Source organism: Vanacampus margaritifer, chromosome 2 (genome assembly GCF_051991255.1).
Source record: "Vanacampus margaritifer isolate UIUO_Vmar chromosome 2, RoL_Vmar_1.0, whole genome shotgun sequence".
In the NCBI taxonomy this organism is placed as follows: Eukaryota; Metazoa; Chordata; class Actinopteri; order Syngnathiformes; family Syngnathidae; genus Vanacampus; species Vanacampus margaritifer.
In genome coordinates, this window is record NC_135433.1 from 21,483,545 (window position 1) to 21,510,711 (window position 27,167).

At 40.5% G+C, this 27,167-nt stretch overlaps 1 protein-coding gene and 1 long non-coding RNA gene across 4 annotated transcripts in view; one reads left to right on the top strand and one right to left on the bottom strand.

Moving 5' to 3' along the window:
- Positions 1-14,247, top strand: part of LOC144042733 (E3 ubiquitin-protein ligase rnf213-alpha-like) — a 53,861-nt gene extending 39,614 nt beyond the window's left edge. For all 3 annotated transcript variants that reach the window (XM_077555640.1, XM_077555643.1, XM_077555641.1), the window contains exons 45-67: positions 465-567; positions 1,073-1,187; positions 1,600-1,798; positions 1,872-2,071; positions 3,459-3,581; positions 3,658-3,768; positions 3,850-4,092; positions 5,400-5,487; positions 5,623-5,657; positions 5,757-5,857; positions 6,964-7,120; positions 7,205-7,379; positions 7,974-8,056; positions 8,146-8,397; positions 9,031-9,160; positions 9,731-9,814; positions 9,893-10,073; positions 10,580-10,781; positions 11,156-11,233; positions 11,312-11,509; positions 11,623-11,712; positions 13,478-13,656; positions 13,799-14,247. In XM_077555640.1, coding sequence (XP_077411766.1) covers positions 465-567; positions 1,073-1,187; positions 1,600-1,798; positions 1,872-2,071; positions 3,459-3,581; positions 3,658-3,768; positions 3,850-4,092; positions 5,400-5,487; positions 5,623-5,657; positions 5,757-5,857; positions 6,964-7,120; positions 7,205-7,379; positions 7,974-8,056; positions 8,146-8,397; positions 9,031-9,160; positions 9,731-9,814; positions 9,893-10,073; positions 10,580-10,781; positions 11,156-11,233; positions 11,312-11,509; positions 11,623-11,712; positions 13,478-13,656; positions 13,799-13,937 — 3,266 coding nt within the window. In that variant the 3' untranslated portion in view covers positions 13,938-14,247. The remainder of the gene's footprint in view (positions 1-464; positions 568-1,072; positions 1,188-1,599; positions 1,799-1,871; positions 2,072-3,458; positions 3,582-3,657; positions 3,769-3,849; positions 4,093-5,399; positions 5,488-5,622; positions 5,658-5,756; positions 5,858-6,963; positions 7,121-7,204; positions 7,380-7,973; positions 8,057-8,145; positions 8,398-9,030; positions 9,161-9,730; positions 9,815-9,892; positions 10,074-10,579; positions 10,782-11,155; positions 11,234-11,311; positions 11,510-11,622; positions 11,713-13,477; positions 13,657-13,798) is intronic.
- A 1,975-nt stretch (positions 14,248-16,222) lies between these two features.
- On the bottom strand, positions 16,223-24,144 carry LOC144044623 (uncharacterized). Its single transcript, XR_013291311.1, has 2 exons — positions 24,063-24,144; positions 16,223-21,754 (listed from the first exon to the last, which is right to left on the bottom strand). It is a non-coding gene; the product is annotated as an uncharacterized LOC144044623 (long non-coding RNA).
- Between the last annotated feature and the right edge of the window lie 3,023 nt (positions 24,145-27,167).

Genomic DNA, 27,167 nt, shown 5'->3' on the forward strand with positions numbered 1-27,167 from the left:
ATATTATCTTATACATCTTCAGATAGTGTTCTGTGTTTGTTTTTGTTAGCAGTATTGACAAACACAACACCACAGAATTCAATGAAAGGTTCAGATGACATTGAGATCACATTCAGTTTGGGGGAACAAAAGAATAAAATATTTGCACAAAATGGAACTGTCAACCACAGTAGGATATATAGCTATCTGAATGTTTTCAACTTCTATTTCTCATGCCAATGTAATATGGAGCCCGGAGGAGCCATGTTACTCATCAGGCTACACACTAGTTTAGACTTACTTGCCAGCGCCTGTGATGACGTTGAACTTGGTTCAACACATGATTAATCAAAAATCGAATTACTGTGCATGAATTTCTCAAGTAGGCCTATTGTAAACAGACCAATCATTCATAATGCCCGTCTCTAATACACATCTTTTTAACTGTCACGTTAATTCTGATTGCAATATTTTTATATTCTCAGGGGATCGGCAAATCATGACCAAGGTGCTCTCTCCATTTAATGACTCTACGGATAAAAACCCAGTGGTTCGATCAGTTGTGCTCAAACTTCTGCTGAAGTACAGGTGAGGTGCCAGAAAGTAGTACATTTCAGCTATAAGCACTTCTCTTGGCCATTTTTTATTCTGTTGTGGCTAATGACATGCAAGACATGTTATTGATGTTCTCCGTATTTGTGTCTGGCAACCGTGCATGCTTTACCTCACTTGCTCCTGATTGGCTATTGTCTTTCACGTCACAATCAAGGAGTTAGTTCAAGCCAAATTGATGGTTACCACCACTACACATAAGGATGTATGATCATGAATATTGAGCAAGCTTATTATTTATGATTATCGTACCCGATAATGCAGAAAGCAGGAGAAAAATCACTCACACCACATGATAATGTGACAATCAGTGGATCTGATCTTATCTTATCTTATAACAAATTAGGCTAATCTTTTAGAAGTAACCAAAAATCTGGACAGTGCTGACTTTGATCACGAGAAGGAAAGGGCTCAAAGTTGGCGCTGTTATCGGTAAGTGTTTGACCTGCTTAACCATGTCATGAATGTCACTTCCTCACAGTTTTGATGATGTGAAAGATTATCTGCAGCAGCACCTGCAGGCTGTCGAGCAGTGCCACATATTAGAGGTTGAGGACAAAACCAAACTCTATTGCCTTTACTTGAAGTGCCTGCAGGTATACATTTTTTTTTTTTTACATATTTCAATTTCATGTCTTTATGATCTGGTCTAAAACTTGGTAGTGTTGTAAGATGAATTTGAAATCATTTTGAACTGTTTTATGATCAAAGTTTATGATGTATTAATGTTTTAAACTATTATGAGACATTGTGAACACTGTCCGCGGCAGGTTCCCCTTTCCCCCCAGTCAGTCACATGGCGCACATAGACAATAATGGATTCACACTCAAACCTGCCTTTTAGGCAAATTCTCTTGAACCTAACATGCATGGTTTTTCAATGTGGGATGAAGCCAGAGTACATGTAGAAAATCTGCAGCCGTCTTGTTGCATATGTACGAATATAGGCAAATTCCGCAGCACACACTGTAATAGATCATTTCTTATCGATCTTGTTCTCGCATGGAGGACTCCATGTTTGAGAGTTTCCAGTTCAGGTCGGACACAGACAAGCAGGCATGCATGCGCCGCGAAACTGCTTTCGTGACAGAGGTCCTGCAATCGCTTTGCCCATCGGCGGAGGAGACGGCGGTCACAGTGGAGCATCTGCAGCAGTTGGCAAGAGTGCGAATGGACCTGGATTTAGCAGCGACCATCATTACCGCTGGTGAGCAGTGCAAGACGATGACAGGATGCTGCTTGCTGTGTCGTGGTTGAACAATGTTCACCCATTGTAACAGAAATGCCGTACGGAGGAGGTCCGAGTCAAAGCGACAACTTCCTAGAGAGTGTGGTGAACTTGTGTAGCCGCAGTGGCAACAACTGGTATCGCGTCTACTTGGTTCGTAAAATATGCAGCCAACGCGGAGTGGAGTTTGCCCTGGAGCTTCTCAAAATGGATGGCAAGCACTGGCTGTTTCCAGAGGAAGTTCTACAAAAGGTCTGGTGTTCTGACTTTTTACTATGAAAGCAAAGGCTCTAAATCAACGGTGGGAAAAGTATGGCCTGGGGGACAAATATAGCCCACTCTTATTAAATCCGGCACAATATTTGCATCATCAAGAGTCCTGTAATATTTATTCCATTGTTCCCCCCCCCTAAAATTGTCTAATTAAGATCTATGCAGTGGTACCTTGGAGTTTGAACATAATTCGTTCCTGCGAAGTGTTCAAAGTCCGAATTGTTCAACCTCCGAAACATTTTTTCTCATAGGAAATAATGTAAATGCAATTAATCCGTTCCCAAGCTTTAAAAACAGAAAATTCCCATTTAATTTCTATTAATGTTTTTTTTTTTTTTACATTTACAGTACAGTACAGTATACAGTATAAAAAAATGCTAGCTTTAGTTCAGTGCTCAGTTTGCATATTGTTAGACTACTAAGCGGTCCTTGCGTACGTTGTTTAACGTCAGGCACGTTGTTGAACAGCTAAGAAGGGTCCTCGTGCCAGTATTTACAGAAGTAGTCACGGTAGTTACAACTGCGCGATAATCTTCTTCCTAATTCCACTGTGTTTCGTAGCACTGTATGTTTTTTTTTGCTGCCACTGTTGTCTTTCTTTGGGCCCATGGCGAAGAAAATTTGTGGAAAAATTAAAATGCACACGCGAGTATTCACGATCTGACTGGAAATGAGCAGTGCATCGTCTCAACTACCGCAATGTGAGCATTCAGCATTACTCGGCATTACTCGGCTTCGCTCGGCTTCACTCGGCTCCCCGTTTTTAGGGTACGTTCGGCTTAGCTTGCTTTGCTTGGGTTTTCGAACTCCTAAAATGAGTTCAAACTCCGAGGCATTTTTTTACTCCTTTGTTGGTTGACGTACGAGTTCCGAGACGTTCAATCTCCGAGGTTCCACTGTATTAATTTTGTCTAAATTTTTCATTCAATTTTTTCAATTTTATTACGTTTTTGTAAATAACAGTTGTATTGTAAAATGAACTATCATATACAGCACAATAACATGTTTGATTTTAATTAAATACTCAAATATTAAAATGTTAATAATTATAAATACATGTAAAAAAAAAAAAAAGAAGTAACATTTCATTTTTATTATAAAAATAAAACATACTTTACATTCTTTACTCTCATCTGAAAATGGGCTGGTCCATCTGTATGTCTTTTTTTTTTTCATTTGAACTTTATTTAACAAGGAACTATCCCATTGAGATTAAGAACTTCTTTTTCAAGGGAGTTCTGCCCGAAACCCAGCAAATCTTAAAAGTCAAATGTGGCCCCAGAGCACAAATGTTTGCCCACTGTTGCCTAAAAACAATACATATTTTTTTAAAGGATTTCTTATATTTCTTTTGAATTGTACTTAGAGTGGAGAAGCCATCATAGTTGACTATTATCTTTTGTACGGGGAGAGCTACAAGAAAATCAGAGATGCATTCGCAAACGCAATCACAGAGGGCCGAATGGACTGCCTAGATAAGATTTGTCAGGTAATTTGTTCTTCTTTTGTATGTTTTTTTTTCTCCACTGTAATCTTTCAAGTTTGTTTTGGCTTTTACCTTATAGGACTGCACAACTTCACCACAGAGGGCAACGGTGTACCTGCTGTTGGCACTGCACAGAGAAGTGACCACCCTCTTTAGAAATGGCAATTTACGTTTGCATCAAAATTCAGAGGTAGATTCCCAAATAAGGAGCAAAACAGGTGTTGGCAAGGTCAGGTGTGACTTTTTGTGTCTTTCTGTTCGCGACTTCCAGCAGTTCCATGCCCTGATGAAATTCATCGATACTTCCAAATGGCTTACCAGCCCAAAGGTCAAGGCCTTTGCTCGTGCTCTGGTAACCAACCATCCCGGGCCTATGGAGGTCACTCCCGGAACTTCCGCGGACTATTGTGCATCATTGGCATTGGCTGTTCACCTGGCTGTTGTTTTGCTTTGCACAAACCAAAATATTGTAAAACCTCTGCAACATCTAGCGATGGAACCTGCCACCATGCAGGTACAGTAAAACCACTACAATCCTGATTTTTTTTTTAACGTGTATGTGTTTAAAAAAAAAAAAATGGGACAAATGTAATCGCAAACAGATGTGGAAGCTTTACTAACCAGGCCCACCACGAATGACGTCAGATTTTGGCACAGTTCGTTTTGCGTGTTCTTAAAAAGTTTTGTTTATTAAGCTTTTTTTGTGGTTGCTGCCTTCCACAAAATTATTAGTCATAGATTTATTTTCTATATGAATCAGTAATGATTTTCTTCCACTAAAAATACAATTCAAGTGCTTCAAACTAAAGCGCAAAAACCTCTTTTCAATGCAGTGATGCAGTGATTTTACCTGTTGCCAGCCGCATCCACAAACTCTTAGTGAGAGAACACGTAATTGACGTACGTGGTATCTTAAAATTCAACAAAACATAAACCTCAGAAGTTTTTCTATAGCTTTTGCGGCACCTCTCCAAAAATGTGAAGGTCCCAATGCATCGTATGAAGACCTAGACGCGCCTCACAGTTTGCAAATTCACCAACCGGTATGTTTTGTATTCTGTCGAACTTCATGTTAGATACTCGCCGAAAAATTGATCTCCCTGTGGAGCTACGTTTAAATCAGATATTTAATGGAAGTTATGGTGAATCTTCACAGCATGACTATGCGTTTGCTCTTCGGAGAGACTATTAAAAAGCTCAAACTAACCATCGAGTTTACACGTCTTGTTATTGTTTGACAATACAATTATTTTGTGAAGGCGACAAACGCACACTTAGTTTTCTTTCTTCTTAATCAAATATTCTGTAAGCCATTTATTTTTAAAGGGGAACGTCAACCCCAAGCCCCACTAGTCTAAATATAAAATTTGGGTTAATATTGCATTAGTGGAATATGAGTTAAGCAGCAAAATCCAGCAGTTTTGATCAATATCAGAAGGCAGCCATTTTGCTACTTGCTGTCGACCGAAGATGACATTACAGTTGGTCAGGGCTCAGGCAATGACCAATCACAGATCACCTGTTTTGTGAAGCCGAGCTGTGATTGGCTGTTACCTGAGACCTGAGCAGATGTGATGTCATCTTCAGTCGACAGCAAGTGTCAAAATGGCCATCCCCTGAGATAGATAAAAACGGCTGGATTTTGCTGCATAACTCGTATTCCACAAATGTAATATTAACCAGAATGTCATGTTGAGACTAGTGAGTCACATATAACATATTATTGACAAGAAATGTTTAAGATTGACTTCCCCTTTACGATGACTTTGACATATTAGTGTTTTGGGATCGGAAATTCATTGTTTCATCTGCCCACAATAGGCTGCCTTCTTGCCCACAATGCCACAGGACAAGTTAGCAGAGGCTCAGCAAGCTCTAGTGGCCACTTCAGAACGATTGACGTGGTACAGTAAGTACAAAAAAAAAAAACAACACGAAAATCACAGCATTATGATAAATAAAAAAATTTAGTTTGTCTGCTTTGAACAGAATTCATATGGAAATCATATGAAAACATATTAACATCTTAACAATGTTCTTATAGGGTGTCCAAATGGTCACCCCTGCTTGGTTGGAGAGGTTTGTGATTTTTATTCTCTTCTAAAGATTTACTGTAAATGCAAATCTATTTGTTTTCACATTAAAAGTATGTCCCTTCCCCCTCTTTCGTCTGACCAGTGCGGTCTACCCATGGAGAAACAGATCTGCCTCGACTGTAAAGCCCCCATTGGTGGTGAACATCACAAAGCTGTGAAGGATTTTAATCAACTACAGAGTCAGTGAGTGACCAACTCGTAAACTATCAGGCCACCCATCCATCCATTTTCTGAACCGCTTATTCCTCACAAGTGTCGCGGGGGTGCTGGAGCCTATTCCAGCTGGCTTCGGGCAGTGGGGCGGGGTGTACATCCTGAACTGGTTGCCAGCCAATCACAGGACACACAGAGACAAACAACCATCCACAATCACAATCACACCTATGGAAAAGTTGGAGTTTTCAATTAACCTGCCATGCATGTCTTTGGAATGTGGGAGAAAACCCACACAGGCACCGGGAGAACATGCAAACTCCACCCAGGAAGGCCGAAGCCTGGACTCGATCTCACGTCCTCTGCACTGGGAGGCGAACGTGCTAACCAGTCAGCCACAGTGTCGCCCAGGCCGCTGCGCCAGTATTGTGATTCCGCCTCACTTTGCAGTTTTGCCGTGAAACTTGTTAAAAGTTACTGGTTCTTGGAATGCATGAAAACAAAGGATTGGTTAATGAAATAAAAAGACAAATCGGTAGATGTGCAAACCATATTTCCATACAATGAAGGCCAAATCCACTAAAGGTTTGTATGGCTTGATATAAATGGAGCAATCTGCGAGCATCTAATACACAAAGCACACGCAGATCAGGGAAACGTATTAACTGGGCTGCCAACCAGATTGATTTAGTTGATTTAGTTGCATTTCTAATAGTGTACTAAACATTGAGACCGTTTTCTATCATAGTAGTTTCCATTTCCGGTACTATGGCTGGGTGATGGAGTTTATTGATTAATTCAAATTTATATGATAATATCCTTATATTAATTTCTTTAGCAGGTTCCATAGTTCAAATCTTATCCCTAAGTCCACTTCCAAGAACTAACAACAAGGTTGCAAACTGGGCACAATCAGTTAACAAAATTTAGCAACTATCTTTTAATAATGCGACCAGCATGTTTAATCCCCCTGTTTAAGAAACAACCATGAGCAGTCATTTGCCTGAATTGTAAGCAGTTAAGATAATGGATGGATGGACGTAAACAATCCTGGATGGTGTGGTACAAGAGATATGACATCTAAAAGTCATGTACGGCACAGTTGTCATTCGTCATTGTGCGCTGTTTGTTTCCAGCCAAGACCGCACTCAGACGGGCCACATACTTGGCGATCCCGATCGAAGGGACAATGCAGACATGCTGGACACCAAGCACCTTTCCACTCTTCCCTTCACACTCATCCGCATGCTTACCCACTTGGCCATGTTGATCGGTGCCGCCGGCCACTCACAGGTGTCGTCCCTCGTGCTTTGGAGCATGGCTGCAGATGTTTGGAGAAGATGAGCTTTATGATGGATGTCTGTTTCACAATGACAGAATATCGCTTCCATCATAAAACCTCGAGTCGCTGAGCCGGGTTCGTTTCTACTGGCTCATCTGAAGAAAGACAAGGAGCATCTTGGTAGATGTCTGGGCAAAGGTACAGATGACACTGTCGGCGCTGTTCACCTGCTCATCAGTGGCTTCCTGGAACCCCAGCATCCGCAAAGCTGTAAGACAAACCTCAGTGCTCAGTCTCTCTACTGACTTTGAGTGAATACTTATTTATTCGTAGTTCATTCTTTGATCGTGAAGGTTTATTTTTTTTATTTTTGAGATTGTTAAACTTAGTGGGATTTCAACCGCACCAAAGTAGATACGAACACCACAAGAGTGTATTGCCATTGTAGTCATTCACTGCCATCTTTTTTTTTTTTAAATCTTTTTTTAAGAAGAAAAGATTATTAAAAATTAGGGGCGTCAGGTGATTATTATTATTTTATTGTAATTAATTATTAACGATTATTAACTAATTTTATGTTTGTTTTGAATGTGCAAGACTTTTTCTAGGTTTTTATAGATTAACCATTAACAAAAGTGGAAACAAATGTTAAATTAATTAGTCAAAATGAATTTTTGGCGTCAATGGCAGTGAATGAATTAAGGAACGAAGGTTGTTGGTACTTTAGGGTTTCCACTTTATTCTGTCATTTAGGGTTACTGGAGTTGATCTGTATTGTATTATCTGTAAATGATCCAGGGAGATGTAACATTTTTACGTGATTGTATTGTGAACCGCCTTCCTTGACCTTATCTGTGCTTTCAGCTGGCTCGTGGATCCTTTCCACCAATGTGAAAAGAAATGAATGGGAGGTACAAATGAGCCTCTGCATCAAACCCAACTTGAAGGTAACATGCATTTAGATGACGAGTGAGGTATAATCAGTGTGAGCAGTGGCGTTTTTTAATTTTGCCGCCTCCCCGTTCTCCACCCGCAGCACTTGGACAATCATCTGAAGGAAATGAACACCTCCATCCAAACGGACTCTCAAAATTCTGACAATCCCATCATGTGGCTACTGAGTGACAATCCAGCCTTCTTATTGGCTTCTCTTCGCGTCAATTCCTGCCTTCATAGTTCTCCTGTATGGAGCTGCAAGGAGGAAGTGTCTCTGCTTCACCTTACCCATGTGGTGGAGCTGAATGATGGCAGAGACACCTTGCCTTTGCTCTGGAGATTTCTAAACAAGGTTAGTAAATGAAATCCTGGCCCACTGTTCTTGACTAAAAACGGGGGTAATTCTAAATCAGAGAGGCCAAAGCATGTCTGTGTAGTAGACATCTGTGTAGTTGGATTTGCCGCCCTCAATTTAAGCCATTTAAGGTATGGCAAACATTCAAAAGAATATTGAGAACACTGTGTGCAGCTGGTGGAGCTCCTAGCAAAAAATGAAATGCAATCCCCTTAATGTGTGAATCTTAACCCTAATTAAGACGTTTTGTTGAATATTCCCATAAAAAAAATGTATGTTTAAAAATCGATTCGGCCACATATCTAATCCATTTGAGAATTGCGCTCTGTAATATCGCGATATATTGCCGAATCAATTTTTTTCTAACACCCCTACGACTAACTGATTGAGTAATTGACTTACCTGATATGAAGTGATCACTACACAAGCGATATCTACCACAATGAGGAGGATCCCAATTCTCAATTGGCTACGCATTGGTTCCTCTTTTGGTAGCCTGAAGAAAGCAGGGGCCACCCCGTGCCGCCGCCATTGTGGATAAGTTTTGATGAACTGATACTTATGATATCAAAAAAATGTCGGAAGGATTTGACCGTGACCACTTGATCACTTTATCATTTGCACTGTCAGGAAGCCGAGCTGCGACTGGTGAGGCACCTCCCTGACATCGTCACCCTCCAGAAAGGGCTCCTTAAGCAGTTTCTCAACGTCGCCGAAGATTCATGCGGCACCATCGGCCAGTTCCTCAGCAGCCAGACAGGTTACTGAAACAGTGGCTCCAATTGCACAGATGTGTCTAGTGTCCTTTCCAGCTGATAGATTTGCCATTTGAGAAATATTAAAATCACATTTTGGCCCGGTTATGAATCATTTTTGGCTTTGTTAACCGGAGAATACTATGGTCTAACTTGTAATTTATTTATTTATTTTTTAAAGCAAAACACAAAAACAACTTAATGTTGATGATCTTTTCCCAAACTCTTTGAACCAGCGAGAGGGGGAAAAAAAGGGAAAACAACGCCCATTGTAGGCATCATGTTTAATCAAGCAATCATGATTCAAACTGTTAAATAAAACGGGAACATCACCAAAGCACATTTCTATGACCTTAGAAAAAAAGGTTGCGGCTGATCTCCAAATGAATACACAAGTAATTATATACCTTCTGCAATCTGATTAGAGAATTTCATTGCTGTGCCTGTCATTGTACGTCTCTCTAATTGCAATCAATAATTAAAAAAAAGTTGAGGGATACTTTGGACACACCTGATGCTGTCATGAAACAATCATCGATGTAGTCAACATTTTTATCTTGGACATCTGTGTGCAGGTTCGTTAACAACCTGGTATGCCAAACACATCGACACCTTCTTGACGACCTGGAATCAGCTCAGGTCATCTTTGGCAACATATGGTAAGTACGACAACACCCTCGCTGTAAACGCAACAAGCGCAACCGTGAGCTGACCTGCGCTGAATTGTCGTCGCTCAGACGAGATAAGTGTGCCCGCCGAGTTCTGTCAACGGGACCTGGACACAGACAGTGACCTCAAGGTGCTGCTACCGCGGCGGCATGGCCCCGGTCTGTGCTCCACCGCCCTGGTCAGCTACCTCATCGGCATGCACAATGACATGATCAGATGTGTGGACAGTCACACGGGAGAGAAGACCAGGTGAGGGCGCTCTTTACTGACTTTTGCATCCATGGATATTCATACTCGCTTCCATGGAATGCTTAACATATTAACTTATTTTAGATCATTAAGGTGACATTTCAGCACTTTCCTTTAATTACTTCTGCCCTTGCTTATAAGAAAGTGGGATTGCTGATAGAAAAAGCAAAATACAATGACATTATTTAGAACATGTTTTGCTTTATGTTTTGGGCTCCCAGTGAAGATTTACTTTATTTCTCCTTCACACGAAATAAGATTTGTTTGTATCCCCCAGCATTACCTTACCTCCACTTTCACTCAAATATGAAAACAAAAGAAAATGTCTCAAACAAAATTCTTAATAAATTGACATTTTAAATATTAAACAATTCATCACAGTAAATTCGTCGTGCACATCAGTGGGACCTTAAAAGAAAAGTTTTTTCTGTATGAACTCAGTATGCAGTGAGAAAAATGCCGCCAGGACAGGAGCAAAGACTCATTTTCTTTTTCCCCTCACCCAGCTACGAGGTTAGCCCTGTAGATTTGACAGACCTGCACGTGATCCACTACGAGCTGGAGAGGGATCTGATGCCGCTGGTCCTCGCCAACACCCAGTACAGTGTCGAAAGGGGCCAGGAGACCATTCGCGAGTACGATTTACCCCGGATCCAGAAACAGATTTTCACTCGCTTCCTTCTGGGCAGACCAATCATCCACCTCAAAGTGAGAACACAGCCTCCTTTTTTCGACACAGAAATGCCTACGTCGGCGCTGTAACAGTAACCAGTGTTACTAACCTGCCTTTCAAAAACCAACCAATTTTTGACGACCGGCGTTTTCCAACTTCTATTGAGACAAGGCACACCAACGAACACAAAAATGTCACAGAAGTGTATATGTTTTGCACACTCGTGAATGTTTTATAAATGACATCTTCTGCCATCTAGTGGAACAGCATTAAATTGTTGTGCTTGTCCCAACATATCACTTACAAAAAGATGAACAAATATCTATTATTTGTAGTGAATATTTCTGACAAAAGCGGGCAGTGCACCGAAATGCCTTCTTTCCAACCCGTGTTTGTCCCTTCACCACAGGGCATCCCGACACTTGTGAACAGGCCCGAGCGCAACTATGACGTCATCCTGAAGGACGTCAAAGAGAAAGTGAAACAAGTGAGTTGGGCTGCCGTCTTGAAAGCATCGCATGAATGTCTTTGTGAGGCAGAGCGTTGACAAGCTGTACGCCGACAGGAGCCTCTCACGGCCCAGACTATGCTGGCAGTGGCTGTGGAGCTGCACAACTACAGCGAGGCGTGCGAGGCCCTGTCCACTCTGGAGGTGGCCCTGGGCTTCCTCGCCATGGCCGGGGGAGACCCTCACATGAGGCTGTCCAGCTACCTGGAGGACGTGCTGCAGATGGGAAGTCAGATATCGGACTGTATCCTCAAGGTGGCCGCTACTTTTCATTGATTCTTGCCTGTTTGCCCAATTCCCTTCCTGGACCGGTTTGCACCATCTCTGTTGTACTTTCAGTCATACTGTCTTTATTTTGTGTGCCACAGGTCCTGAGTTGGTGCTATTTGAAGCATTGTGTGGTCTTGTGGCAGCTGCTGAATTCTTTCAAATCAGAAACTATGCTGATGCTTAAAAGGGTAATAATGCTTGAAACAAATTGTTACATATTAGTAGAGCAGTCAAACAATCTCCCGGTACATTCATTGCAGGTGTTGGAAAAAAGTCCATCTGTGAATTTCCCGAAAAACTGAGTAGTTGTGTACAGGTGATCACCAAAAATAATTTCTGTATGGAGTATATGCCACGGAGGAGGCGGGACTTCCGGGTTTTCTCCAATCAGCTTGGTTTCCGGTTCCGGTTTGCGACGTGTGGGCCGCGTCCCAGTACTTGCACTTCCGCCTTTGGTGCCCCTCGGTTGCGCGTTCCCGTCGACGGGTGCGAGTGTGTAGTGTGTCTGTCTCAGTTGTCCCAAGCATTTCAGAGAGCTGAGACGCCCTGGGAGCTCAGAGGTGGGGGTGCAAATGTTGGAGCGCGGCCTGAAGTGGCCAGAAACGGCGCTGATGTGCAAAACCCGGAAGTCGGAAGCCCGTTGCATCTACCCTATACAGAGTTGATGCTTCCCTTCATCCCGTGTTTCGAGCCCCTCACAAAGTTTTGCCGTTAAGGAACTAGATGCCACTTATATGTTATACATTTAAACTGACATCGGTATGTTTAAGATGTTTATGTCGTTCATGAGTAGACTGTTGGCAGTCTAGTCTGAATATTTCCATAAAAAAAATTAAGTAGCTCTATAAAAAGCAGTCTATATGCTACAGCCGCGTTATATAGGCACATGCCCTAAACGAATGACCACTCAATTCAAACGCAATCTGCTTCTTCCTCTGGTCGCTGAATCGGTGGCGGCTGACGTCTGTGGATCTCACTCTGCTAGCCTTCCTTCCTTCCTTTAGTCTTTGCTTTGGTCTCTTGAGGTCTCTCTAATTTGTTGGAATTTAAATGCTTCTGGGGTTGGTGAAAGATTAGATTCTGGTTTGTAACCCTGTGTGTAGTAGGTGGTGTCTGGTCGGTGATGGATTTTCTTTTTTCTCTTTTCTTTGATCACTGCTCGGGTCTCGTGACAACTTCACGACTCTCGGGATTCTGAAGTATTTGGTTCAGGTGAAGGGTATGGAATTTTTAAAAGGTTTCAGGTGAATTAATGAGTACAAACACGCACACACATACACGCACGTGCATATACTCACGCGCAAAAAAAAGAAAAAATAAGAGAGAGAGAGCAATGTTGATGACATTTTGAATCGGTAAGATTACCTACCGAATGAATACGGAGCTCTCTCTCAAAATAAATAAATAAATAAACGAATGACTACTGTGACAAATTTGCATAAAACAGTATAGCTTCCCTAATTGAGACATTATGTTTACTGCTGTTTGTATTGTTATCATTGGGTGACACAGTGGAGTAGTGGTTAGCACTTCTTCACAGTGACAAAGCTCTGGCTTCAAATCTGAGCTCCGGCCTTCTTGTTTGCTTAATTCTTCCCCCATTCCAAAAACACATAATGTTCATTGAAAAATTAATTGTCCATAAGATTGAATGCTTATTGATCTATATGTGCCCTGTGATTGACTGTCAATAAATCCCGACATAAATTGAGATCGGCTCCAGCTCACTCCCGACCCTAATGAGGAGGACAAGCACTCTAGAAAACGGATGCTATGGAATTGTATCTTATTTCCATTTGTTTGGACAGTCAATTGGTTGCGAGAGAACATTTGAACTGGACTTGTCTTTTGTCTGGTTCCAACTGTATGACTAGGATGAGGAGGTTCCAAGTGGATGTTAAATCATTTGCATGTAGAGAGCACTGGGATTTGATCGCCACTGTGTCCCTACAGGATCCTTTTGAAAAAGTGTGCAAGGAGTATAAGCAGGCCCTGGGTGATAATGAGCGCCGCCTGCTGACTTCTTTCTGCTCTGGGAGCAGCACTGATATTTTCCTGCTGGAGCTGCATGAGTTGCTGGTGCTGGCACTTAAGCATCCCAATGCGCCACTTGAACGCAATCCTGACTGGAGGTAGGTACTTTTACTGCGGGTTACGCTTTCATTTGTGTTTGTTGAAACCAGGAGTTCACAATCTTTCTTGAGCTTCATTTCATTCTTTTTATTTTGGTAGTTGTTTTTGTTCACGTGAGTTGACGTTTTTGTCTGTTCAAAGCTTGATTTCCATTTTGGACCCTTGGCTGGAGGACAAGTATCCGGGCTTCCCGTCGGACATCTGTCTATCTCACTGTGTCGAAACCTGGAAGTTCGTCAATGCCATCAAGAAGGAGCGTATTCGCAGGCAAATTGGATAAGAGGGAGCCTTTTGTGCCTTATTTGTTTTACTTCAAATCATTCCTTATCTGTATACTGTTGAATTGCATTTGCACTCCACTCCACAGCAGAAGCTCAAGAAAATAAATACATTCATTAATCACACAATCCGTTGGTGCGGGTTCATTTCTGCACAATAGACAGAAAATGAATGGGGGGGATGACGCTTCTTCTCAATTCCTAAATCCTTGCAGGCCTGCGGTATAAAACAATATACTGCAGACTATATAATCACTTTTGCTGTGAAGGATCACAATCAGTAATATGCAAATAAAAATACTTTTCAACATTCGCATGAGTTTGTTCCATCATTTGTTGCCATTTGTTCATCCAGGGCTCCAGCAAGTACTGTATTTCCCCCCCACAGGCCTTTGCTGGCTAGCAGTCTGGGTCAATGTTGTCTTTTGGTAACCCTTTGTGGTTCTTGTAATTACTTGATCAAATAAGTATTTTAAGGTCAATGACGTTTTGGAATCTATGTGCAAACCGTTCTCCGTGAGGTGAGATGAAGAGAAATTGTGATAATGCAAGTACCGGTACAGTAAACTATTTACTCACAGGGGAAATAGACCTAACGCTGCTGTGAATAGGAAAAACAGTAGTAAGTGTCCTCTCCAAATAAGTGTTTACAATTGCCTGTATATTTTAATAGGTATAGTAGTTCTCAAAACTATACGCTAAATGCTTCCGTCTCCAAGTACAATTTAAAAAAAACTCTAGTAGCAATGCAGGCCTTATTTTTACAGTTAGGGGTATTTAATGTTTAATTGGCCTTACAATTATGTGGAGCTGTTGGGGGTCCTTGGAAGAATCCCCCCTGTAAGGGTTCTTGGCTTGGACCCTAAAAAAAAATTGGGGAACCCCTTATGGCGATGTCACTCTCCACCTTGACCTTTCACCCCTGCTATTCCCTTTGCCTGTATTCCGAGCACACCGCACGAATACACAACACCCTCTTCGGTTGCTCTGGATAATATTTATCTTCCATTTTAATTCCAAAGACTGTGGAGTGGGTTGGGAGGGGGGGTTACACAGACAGTGGCAGGCAGACAAACCCGAGCGACCTTGAGACCCCTGGCCCCTTCGTCTGAGGTGAGTTCCTGTGTGAACCTGAGACAATTCATATTCTCTTCCAGCAGTGCGAGGTTAAAATAAGCAACATGGGCCATTAAGAGCTCCAATGCAACCAAGAAACAGCCGTGTGTATATTTATCCATGCGGTGGAACCCCAAAAAAACGGCCACAGTACACGATCAGTGTTGGGTATGTGAGCTTCCACTCACTGTTGAAATTGAATACAACCACAAGTTTTTTTTTTCTCACCACTATTAAATAAATAAATAATTCACCATAAAATTGTGTTGTATTCAGGTCATATTCCACTGAGCACATTACTGATCATTTTGTACTTAATATTGTTTGCATGAAGTGGCTTTGTGGCTCACTGGTTAGCATGTCCTCCTCCCAGTGCAGAGGTTGAAATCCGGGCTCCGACCTTCCTGGGTGGGGTTTGCACCTTTTTCCACGTACCTGCTTGGGTTATCTCCAGGTACTCCGGTTTCCTCCCACGTTAAGAAAAACATGCATGGTAGTTTAATTGAAGAGTCTAAATTGTCCCTTGGTGTGAATGATCGTTTGTCTATATGTGCCCTGTAATTGGCTAGCAACTATAGTCAGGGTGTGCTAATAATGCCAGTCTTTTATAAAATAGGTGCCACTAGGCCAACTAGGGTATGTTAACTTATGAGCACAGCTGTATGTCTGCGAATGGTGCATACCCTGATGGTATGTAAATGAGCACAACTGAAACTCCCACTTAAAAGAAGAAGCCAAAAATATTAATGGCTTTGAAATTTCTCTAATACCACAAACCAATTATTTGGGTGTTGTTTAGGATGAATGTCTAAACTTGAATAATGATGTAATAAGTATGTTTGCAGTTGCTTGGTATTCAAAAAAAAAAAAAGTTTGTTCCCTGACCCATCTTTCTCTTCTCTTCATTTGACTTCCCCCATACACCCCCCCCCCCATACATGTGTAGTAATATATCCTAGGCTGCAATTTATCCAACACACCGGATCTGAACAAATTTCTGATAATCCACATGAGATTTTTCAGAGAGAAAAAAAATCTGTGGGGACACGGCCCATATGCACCTCTTTTGGGGAAACTCTATTAGTATTGAAGGTATTATTTGATTACTATATTAAGTGTAATCTTTGCGTGTTCAAAAATAATTGAAAAATGAGATCTGATGAAGAAGAAGCTTTTGCAAAAGATTTATTTTAGGAGCTCCTAAAAGACACAAGACATGCTTACATTCAAAGGTGATGTTAAGCCTCGAGTGTGTCAATATGAAAACACACAGTCGCTTTATAGATGAAAAAAGCATACTCCTCCTCTGAGGCTGGACAAAGGGTTAGTAATTATAATAGACAGACAAGTGATTTACTGACATGTTTACTCTAGTTCCGTACAAAGCCGGAAATATATGATTAGACAGGTACTACCATGCGACCTAGACTCCCTCAGACCCACAGTGTTATCACCATGAGAACTTGAGAACATGCCTCCCATGTGAATTCCTATCTCACCAGCTGGAAGGGAGTGAAAAGTGTTATTCATTACAATACAGTTAATATGTCCACTATATTTCACACAAACATTATCACAGTTGTATGGCATCTATATACTATAAGTAGATTCATAAACAGTAAAAATATGCATAGAAAATGTTAAATGTCTTCAGTCCCTCAATGAACAAAATATATTTGTTCAAAATAAGACATTAAACCCCTTAGAAATAGTCTAGAGAAAAATTCCAGCCGGATCTTCATCTGATGTCGCCACCGCGGTCATAGCTTTAGAAGTTACAGATTCTACCATCATATAAGACGACTTGTTTTGTACATCTTGCTTTTCAATGGCTGTGGCAATAAGCCGCGTGCACAACGATCTCAAACAAGGAATACAGCAACAACCGCAAGTTGTCAAAAAAAGCTGAAACCAAATTTTTATATCTTCCAAAAGCATCCATCCAGTTATCCCAAATTGACGTATCGATACCGGACTGCTCTTTCATTAATTTTTTTGTTCGGAGTCCCTCAATGGCATTGGTTAAACTTCCATCCGGTGCAGTGTTATTAGGAATAAAAGTACAACATTGTTCTGCGAACATTGAACAAACACCACCCCTTTCTGCAAGTAACATATCAAGGGCTATACGATTCTGATTTAGTCATTTTAGGTTGTTCTGTCTTACTCATAGTTTTATCAATGCAAATTAAAATTAAAAATAGGGATCAGTTCCAGAGAACCATGCCCACAGCATTAGGCCATAACAAAAGGTGTTATTTATGGTTACATTAGGTGGCCGGATATTACCTTCAGGAAGAACAAAAGTTAATTCGAGTTGATTTCCCATTCTACTCAATGTTACTCTCTTGCAGTAAACTGCCTCCCCACTGGAACCTGACGGCCAGTATCGGCCACTTTGGGTGGTAATGAAGGTGCTCCAGTCCAGTCGTAAAACACTACCTGTCAAATACCACCAGTACTTGAGCCAAAGGCCCCCCTTCGTCGGCCCCCCACTACTAAATCCCTTCAAAGATTTTAATGGGGAGTTTGACAGATGTGTTTGTGTTAGGAGCAACGGTCAGGACAATTGAGTTATTATACGCCCAGTTCATTATCCATTGGCATTTGGGTAGAAATAACATTTCTTTTATCACGGTGTGTTGTATTCAAACTCACGTCAAGGGGTTTCATGAAAAACCAAAATGGCACAACAATTAACAAGAGAAAAACCGTCACAATGCAGCAATTAGTAGCAGAGTTCTTCATCGAAGCCATCTTGAGAAGAAGTTCTTTTGTCGAAGGAGAAGGATGTTTGTCAGTCGTTGGTTGATTGATTTTTTTTTTAGAGGCGTTTTCAGCCTTTTTCCGAACCCTGGCTCACTGCCAGAGATCGCAGGAAAGGTCACGGGACTTCATTCCCAGTGTGACTCTATCCTTGTGGATTGATGAAAAGGGGCATGTGACTCAAATCACCATTGAGTGATTTCTCCCTTTCAAACAGCAGATTGACACTTGGTCAGCTTTGCCCATGGAAAAGGCACTCCAATGAATCTCCTCTCAGGACCTCCCCCGCGTGTAGCTTCCCTCCTTGGACAGCTTGTCAGGTAGACACTGAAAACGGCGTGTTTTGGATCCGTCAGATGGCTCCAACTGGTGTGGGCGTAGATCATCAGATGGTTGCCCTTGGTGGCAGCGTTGAACCAGAAACAGCCGGCCTTGTAGATGAGAGATGATACCAAGTAGCTCCTTTGCGATACAAGCGCACCGCACAGGATGTACGCTCCTTGACCTTAAATGGACCTAGCCAACGAGGACAAGACCATTTACGTTTAGTTACTTTCAACCACACATATTCACAATCATTTATTTTTGAAGGAACATCTGTTTAGCTTAGAGAATGTAGACACTATCTCCTTAATTACTGGGGGCCTCTCAACGTGTGACTCCCCCAGCGGAACATTTGGGGTGGGAAACGGCCTGTTTTTATGACCCTCAAAAGGAGTCCAGCCTTTTTATATCTTATGAAGTTTTTGTTTTTTCAAATGGGTTCGTCTAATCCAATATTCCTAAGAAGCCCTTATAATAGTAGATAATGATTAATCAAATATGTTGTAGATTTAGCATAAATGTGCTTTTTATCATACATCAAATTTCTGTATTTTTTACGCTGGTTTTTATTATAGCAGTGTAAATCATTTAAAAACAACATCATCTTAACTCAGAACTATTCATGTCCGGCCGGGCCATAAACAGTCTGAGAAGAGATTTATATATATTTATACCTTTAATAAACACTGCAGTCCTGCAGTTCATTTTTACAACTTGTCTCATAAAATAATGTCCACCAGGTGAACCAATGTTCCTTCCACACCTAAATGGCAAATTCCATGGGCTCTAGAAATTATACTTTTCAATTGTTTCTGAAATGGAATATACTTACCTTATTTTCACCATGAGTTGTCTTCGCCAGCACTTACTTTTCCTCCCATGGTCAAAATCCGAACACTTCAATTCTCCATCTGTGAATTAATTCACTCACATACTATAGAAGTATCACCTCATTCAGACTAACTTATAGTCCTATATTGATTTAATTCAACATGAACTGTTTGTGTGCATACCTTCCTTCGTGACACACACAGACAGACCAGTAACTGACTCCCTCATCTGATAAAGATCAATTTTGATCATTTCAGACCTGAATGTGAAAACTGCAGCCGCTTACAAATTGCTGCTTCAAAAAGGGAAAAAACTGACACATTGTGTCCTGTTGATAATAAAAACCAAATTGGGGCAATTTGGCCAACACCAAGACTACAGGAGCATATCCTGCTTAGTCTTGCAACAACAATTCCTAAAAACAAAACCCTTGGAGGCGCAAATTTTAATTCTGTCCAGGCAACACAGGGTGAGGAAAAAACAAAATACCTACTTTAAACAAACCAAAAAGTAATCTTAAAATGCTAATTATCCTCCCCTTTTCTACAGAGTAGCGGGGCTTATAAAACACAGCAGGCAACTTTGCAGATCATGACCCAATTAAAAATCAGTGCTGCGACCTAAATCAAAAATTAAAAAATTTAACCAGCAAATTCGCCGTAAGTGTTCCACATCTGAGTCCAATCCAGAAGCTAAAATTTAAAAGGAAAATGGGCAAAAAATTAGAAGACCAAATTCAACAAGCATCAAACAACGGAAAATATAGTATTAAAGATTAGAATAAATTTTATACTACCCTAATTCACATAAGCCGTTCTCAATTTCCGAAACTGCGTTGCTATAGATCACATCTCCTTTTCCGACACAGTACAGAGTGCAAACTGCACCCAAACAGACCAAAATATGACTCAAAGGCCGATCTCAGATGACTCGAACTTTGAGTCCACACTGGAGTTCATATTCCTTCCTGTCCTTGTTGATAGCAGTTTATGCAGGGCAAAGTTCAAAGCAGGCCTTAGCTGTCACTGGAGACCCCTGACAGTTTCATCAGGACGGCTGTGATGAGAGTTTGAGATGTCTGCTCAAAGAGTTGATGGACATTTTGCTCAGATAATTCATAAGAGTCATTGAACAGTCTCATGGCGAGCGGATTTGCAGTATACCATCCTTTTCGCAGTCCGTGTGATCACTTCCCCCCCCGAAAGTGACCATTGTTCAGTTCGCCGTCCACTCTGTGCCAAACAGCCAGGTTATTCCAGCACGTTGGAGACACCCAAGAACAACACCTCTCGTCAAAGATTGAACCTGCCTGAAACACTTATACACTCGGAACAGACAGAGGGAGATGAGATCATAGCAAGAGATTTATATGCTTGTTATAATTAAAAATAATAATTTTCTCAAAAAATATGTATTTTGTAGTTTTATTTAAATATGTTCACTACACTATAGCAAGTAGTATTACTATATTTACGCATATGTCTACCATAGACTCCTTCTTCATTACATGTTACCTTAAATTATGCTTCCACATGGAGGGAAGTCTCAAATTCCAGGACTTCTCAGACTTCTAGAATGGGACTCAGATAAGGACAAGGGTTAAATCATTTTCACACCTACGAATAAGTTATCATTTTTTATCCGATTAAGAAAGTGAGAACATGCTCGTGTTCCCCAAACCCTTGCCGTTCGAACGAGCCATTTCTTGAATCTGTATCTTCAACCGTTAAGTCGTGAGAGGCTCTTCTTTGAGGTGTGCGTCTCTCATTCAATCTCAATGCAATGCGGGTGCGTGACGTCACTTCAACTCGTCACCATGGCCACAATCTTTGCTCACTAGACATCAAATTCTCACATTTTGTAGTCACGAGTGTCTTCTTTCAGACAAACTAACTTTTATTTGCCTAAGGTGTCATTTAGTACCTTTATTTTCACCTTAAGCAAGAGAAGTCGGACTAATTCGCCTGTCTTTTACATGTTAATTTCAGGCGCCTTCCTCTCTCCATTTCTGATAAATCATAAGTTTTCAACCTGCTCTCATTTGGTCATTTTTTATCCGATTAAGAAAATGAGAACATGCTCGTGTTCCCCAAACCCTTGCCGTTCTAACGAGCCATTTCTTGAATCTGTATCTTCAACCGTTAAGTCGTGAGAGGCTTTTGTACAAGGGGTGCTTCTCTCATGCGATCTCAATGGAATGTGGGGCGCATGACGTCTCCAAGTCAAATGTGCGTGCGTGAATGTGCATGTTTCTTAAAGGGACAGTAAGATACTTTTAGTTGATGTTGATTATAGTTAACTTCCACATTTCTTGACCGATTCCAGTCGTTTAAATTTTAAACTGTTCAGCTCATTTACATTTTTTTATGGACAGTAAGATAATTTTAGTTGATGTTGATTATGGTTAACTTCCACATTTCTTGAGCGATTCCAGTGGTTTAAATTTTAAACTGTTCAGCTCATTACCAAAGAGTCAGCAGTCCCATTCAAAATTTCCGCGGGAATTTTTCTAGTTTTAGAATTATAATTTCGGCTTTGAAGCCGTTTTTTTGCTTTAATTTAGTACAGAACTTTATTTTTAGTGAATTCAGAGTCCATCTGCAAAGATGCATTGACATGATGGCCATCATTTTCAAACTATGAATGTGCTGTCTGGTGAGGAAAACCTCTTTCACCTTGGCTGTTGGCAGACTGGACCGATAAGTTGATGCCACACTCTCTGCAGAACTTGTCTTTCTTCTCCAAATCATCATTGCCACAGCCGGGACACCGCATCGTGACACTTTTCAGAGGTATGCAGAGGGTGATGGAGGGAGACATAAAATAATTAATAAAACCTGCAAGTAGCAATGAATAGGCCCTGACACAAGGCAAATATATGTAAATCTGTAAATCTGTAATCTGGATTTTTCGCTTAGATCAATAAATACGGCTGGACGCTTCCCCTGTTTTGGCTCAGTGTTCTGATACAAAAGACACAGACATCGCGCACACACATACACAAGGACTCACAAACATACACATCCTGTTTTCAATGCCTCTATTGGTATCCATATCTTCTCCCTGTGAAGGTCACAGATGTTGGGGAGTGCACTCCTTGAGTTGCTGCCCTGCTGTAGCATCGCAGCCCCCATTTGTTTTTTGTGTGTTTCTTACACAGTTGAGCCTGTTAACGCCGTTTTGTTGATTTGTGCTTGTTTAATGACAAAGAAAACTAATTGTCTCAAACTATATGAAATGATCAACATACATTGAAAGCATGCTACCGCCATAGACAGCTTTAAAACAAAATGGGTAACCTTTCGTTCAATTTCGCGCATGGGTCCTTGAGACTCATTTAGAAAGACATGTTCCCCCAATTTCATGTCTGTGAAAGAGGTGTCGCTGGGCAAATATTCAAGGGTGGTGATGAATCCGTTTTATTAACTCATTTGCTCTCAAAAATGTATAAATATGTTCTATTTTAAATGTTTTAAGTGTCCCAAAGACATATTTATACGTGTATGCTTCTTTTTTTAATGCTAGCGCATACAGAAGGCTTTGATGCAGCCTCTCAACTGCAAAGAACAGTTGGAGAAATGGTAGTTATTAGACAAATGGCTAGCAGGTGGCAGCAGAGTATAAGAGATCAACCAGGGCCTTTTTGCAAAAAGGCTCTTTTCCCCAGTGTTTTAAACTGATTTGTGAATAATGATAAAACTTAGCTACATTCTAATTCTAATTGCTACAAAACAAAAACAGATAGAAACATATTTTTTTTCCTGATGAAAGAAGAGACTCTAATTCTTCTTTTGGTTGGTTCCATGTTTTTATAGCAATAAAACACAATATGAAAAATCTGTCAAAATCCAGTAAAACTGCCGGGAGTGAAGGGGATTGCTTCTGTGAAAGTGGCTGGGAGTGAATGAGTTAATATGGGAATTCTATTTATTAAGATTTTTTAAGCAGCTGTGTACACGTGAGAAAATCTCTTGACTTTCCAATAAAATACATCTGGACCTGGTGAGGCATGCCGTTTGACAGCAAATTTTGTCAGTAAAACTGCATAACATATGAATTCATTATGGACGATTTATACTGTTTAACATGAGTTAATGTGGCAATTTTATCCATTAAGATTTTTTTTAAGCAGCTTCCAAAGTTCAAAGCTGTGTTCCAGAGGACGTCTACTGCTTCCACCAACAACATGACTGCGAACAGAATGGAGTCAGTTTTGACATTTGGGCATCATAATTACTGACATTTCTAAACAGCCTGGTGATTATTTGATATTAATAGTGACTTGAATTCATGCCAATAAAAAAACCAGACATGAGCATAATCATTTTTACACTTTTTTTTTGATACGATCAGAAAGGAACCCTTGGAAGCCTATCATTAGTACTGAAAACACATAGTGCCCATTTATTCGTCGTAAAATCAGTGATTTATCCACATGTTGGAAGACATTTGAACTGAGGTATGTGCTACCAAGTTTTATGTATTTTATGTTACTCATCAAGCAAAAGTCCCAAGACATGCATAGTGCAATCATGACGTCTCTGATGCGCTGGTGAAATGAAACTGAATCGCTCCTCTTTCAGCTATAACTTCAAACAATAAAGCAAAGTTTTGTTTTAATTGTAATGTTGTCAACTCAAGTCACGTTTTCAGAATCACAGGCACATACACACACATCGGCCACTATCGGTGAGTTTCTGGGCGTGATGAGGCCACCAACAAGGAGTTTCACTTCTTTCAGAAAATGATCAGAAACGTCATAAATGTGAAGGCATTCTGGTCCCATAAAAACAGATCCGTTTTACTTCAGTTTTTCACAATGTAAAATCAGTACACTAAAAGATTCGCTTCAAACATTGGGGGTACAAACAAGGCGATTCATCCTAACATTATTATTAGCACCATCCAGGGCTTGAATATTTTACAGATGCGCGGCGGCTGTTTTAACAGTCAGGCCGCAACATTGTGGATACATTTGTAAGCGCCACAGTGGTTCATCGGTTAGAAGAGACTACGCAGACGAAAATCACTTGAAAACTAGACATTAAATCAAAGTTAAGTTGCATGTTGTAGTCGTTTTGAGCTCTTACCCGACCCGACGCGTCCTCTCCCCTCCGCCAGTCGCAGTGGACTAACCCTGAGGCGCGCAAGGGGCAGGTTAGAGCTGTCCTAATTGTTTCGCTTTCGTTTTATAATAACTGCTGATTGTCGTTAAATATGACCCAGAAGATAAAGTTGCCACAGTCAATGTGTATTGGATGATATGCTGTAAAAGTCTTATCTTATGCTAGTTCAAACCCAGATACTGGCCCATTGATGTGGAACCAGACAAAGTCCTTTAGACCTGATGAGCAGAAATTCTGACAGCACTTAAACAGACACATCCACAGATCAAACACAAGAAACCTTTTTAACACATTCTCTTCCCAGATAAGAGGAAGGAAGAATCTTCAACGTTTTCGTCATATTAGTACACTCATCAAGCTTTACTGAGTGAGTTAAAACAGTTATATCTAAATCTAAACAGCTATAACTAAAATCAAAACAGTTATAATTAAATTGAAACAGTAAAATGTCAACACTTCCCAACAACTCAACTTTGGTTTCATCCATTCACAGACGACAGTCAGGTTGTGAAACATAGAACTGCTATATTTGAAACTTGCAGCAGGGGGCAGCAGTTCACCCTCTGGTGTTCTCCCAAAACAAACTATAAAAACTATTTGTCAATAGAGACATTAATCAATGCCAGACAATTCTGTAAGTCTTAATCCGATATGCCAATATTTTCTTTCAACTCCTTGCACATTCTACACTGTAGGGAGAATTTGGTATTAATGTGCCTTTTACGCAAGGGGATTTCAGAAATGCCTCCTACTAAAATATGTACATATAGTTTAGGATGTTGTGCATCCCTGGGATCACTCGGATCTTAAATAAAATGTTTGAGAAATGTAACTTTTAGAAAAAGAAAAGTGTTTTTTCGGCACAACTTGCCCCCAACTGCGCCATTGATAAAAAAAAAATCATTTGAATCTCACAAATGATAATACTATAATAAAAAAGACAAATTCAGTACCAAAGTACTTGTTTAATGTTTATTTACAGTTTTAAAATCATCAAAGGCCAATTTGCTTCAACAAGGCCTAACACGTTCAAAACAAAATGAAACTTCCAAATGAGCATGTAACTGCATCTGAATCAATCATCTGACCATGACTTTAAAGCGGTTATCAAAGAAGAAAATAAAAATCCATCGCCTTAGTTTCTAACCCCTTCAGACCGAAGCAGTCGATTAGACAAGATTTGAGTGAATCAGCCCCGCCTACTCTCTTTAACGGGCGAGTTTGACAGATAAAATAAATTCATGAAACGCTGCAACACAGGAACATGAAATAGATCAATACTAAATAATTATATATACAGTATATATATTTATATGTGTAGGTAATTTAATTAATGACACATTTATTTAATTATTGGTTTATTTGATTCCATATTTAAATAATAAATGACGCATTTAATTATTTCATGACACATTCATTTAAGTATTGGTTTATTTAATTACATATTTAATTAATAAATTACACATTTAATTATTTAATGACACATTTATTTAATGATGTATTCGTTTATTTAATTTTGGCACTTTTGGTCCTCCATAGGCGTCAATGCACAAACTCAAAAACCATCTTACAACATTGCAGCGCTGTGGGTGGCGAAGTTGTACCGTCACCTGTCTTGGGTGCAGGTGGCATGGGTTTGCTTCTCCACCGATGTATGTGTGCGTGTTTGTGTGAGTGAGTTGGGGGCGGGGGGAGTTCACGGCGTTGCATGACACCTAAGCCATAAAATTTGCTGCTAGTGGTTTAATATGGTCAGATAGCTCTTTCTCTGTGTTCTCACTGAAGACTTGTTTGGTGGCTGCTGTTCTTTCATAGCCATTACTTGTTTATGAAGATTGATGATGTAAAATTAAACTATTATTTTGCAAGATAGCAGCAATTTTTCCAGGCTAATATCCAATTTACGTCCGGCTACTTGTGAAGGCGTGTATGCAATGCTTGATCATTCATAAATATGCTCAAGTAATGGCCATGGCTTTGAAAAATAGCCTGTTTATGCTAGCTCGCAACGCCTGTTGTGACGGGTCTTCAAACTGTATGTGGAAAGCTTCAAGCTTATCAACATGCATCTAGAATTACATGAGGTTTCGCTGGTGATAACAGGAGGTTCACATGTCATTAACAGTTATTTATGGTCCTAGCATCTAAAATGGATGCTATTGTTTTCTAAAATGGACCGATGATTCAGGCCATTTGTAGATGAGTGCAAATGAATCGGTACGCAAACTTACCTTTGTGGCTGACCGCTCCTTACCGAAAAGTGATACATTTTTAACGAAACAGGTTCACGCAAATGCATTGAACTTAACCGTTTTCATTTGCTATTCTCTTAAAAAGAAAACAAGGCTTTCTGGCTTGAGGTGACATAATGCTGAACGGCTCCCGGCCGCACAGAAGGGCAAGAGGCGGAGCATTCAGGAGGGTTAAAGGGACACTTGATAGAGATGAACGTTGACACTTACAGGTGCTCGTCAAAAAATTACATGTCTGTGTTAGATTAGGAAAATGAGGGCCACCAGACCCCAAAACAAAGAGCTGACACCAAGTATCAAGAAAGCCTGGGCTTCCAGGACCTCCAGGCAATGCCACGGTGCATCGAGGCAGCAATTAAGGCAAAGGGAATCCAACCAACTATTGAAGATTGACATATCGTTTTGAAAATAACACCCCCCCCCACACACACACACCCCACCCCATGCAAAACACTGGGAAGTATGCACGGTGATTTCTTCACATTATTCAATTTTTTTGACATCCCGTTTCATAGGTTTTATGACCTGGAAGCCCAAATATAATATAAATGTAAATGTATAAATGTAAATATAAGCAAATAAATTGAATTGAATAAATTGAAATCAATTAAGTTGTGGGCCCTGAATCTACAATCTATGAAAGTTTGACTTTTTTAATACAACTATGGAAATTATTCAACTTTTCGAGGATTTTTTTTTTTGACGAGCGCCTGTATGTGGTAGGTCTGTATGTAAAAATTATGTACAGCACTAAAATTCACCCCCCTGAAAAACCCAGTAGAGATGAGAAGACAGAGTTCTATTCCTCTGATTTCAT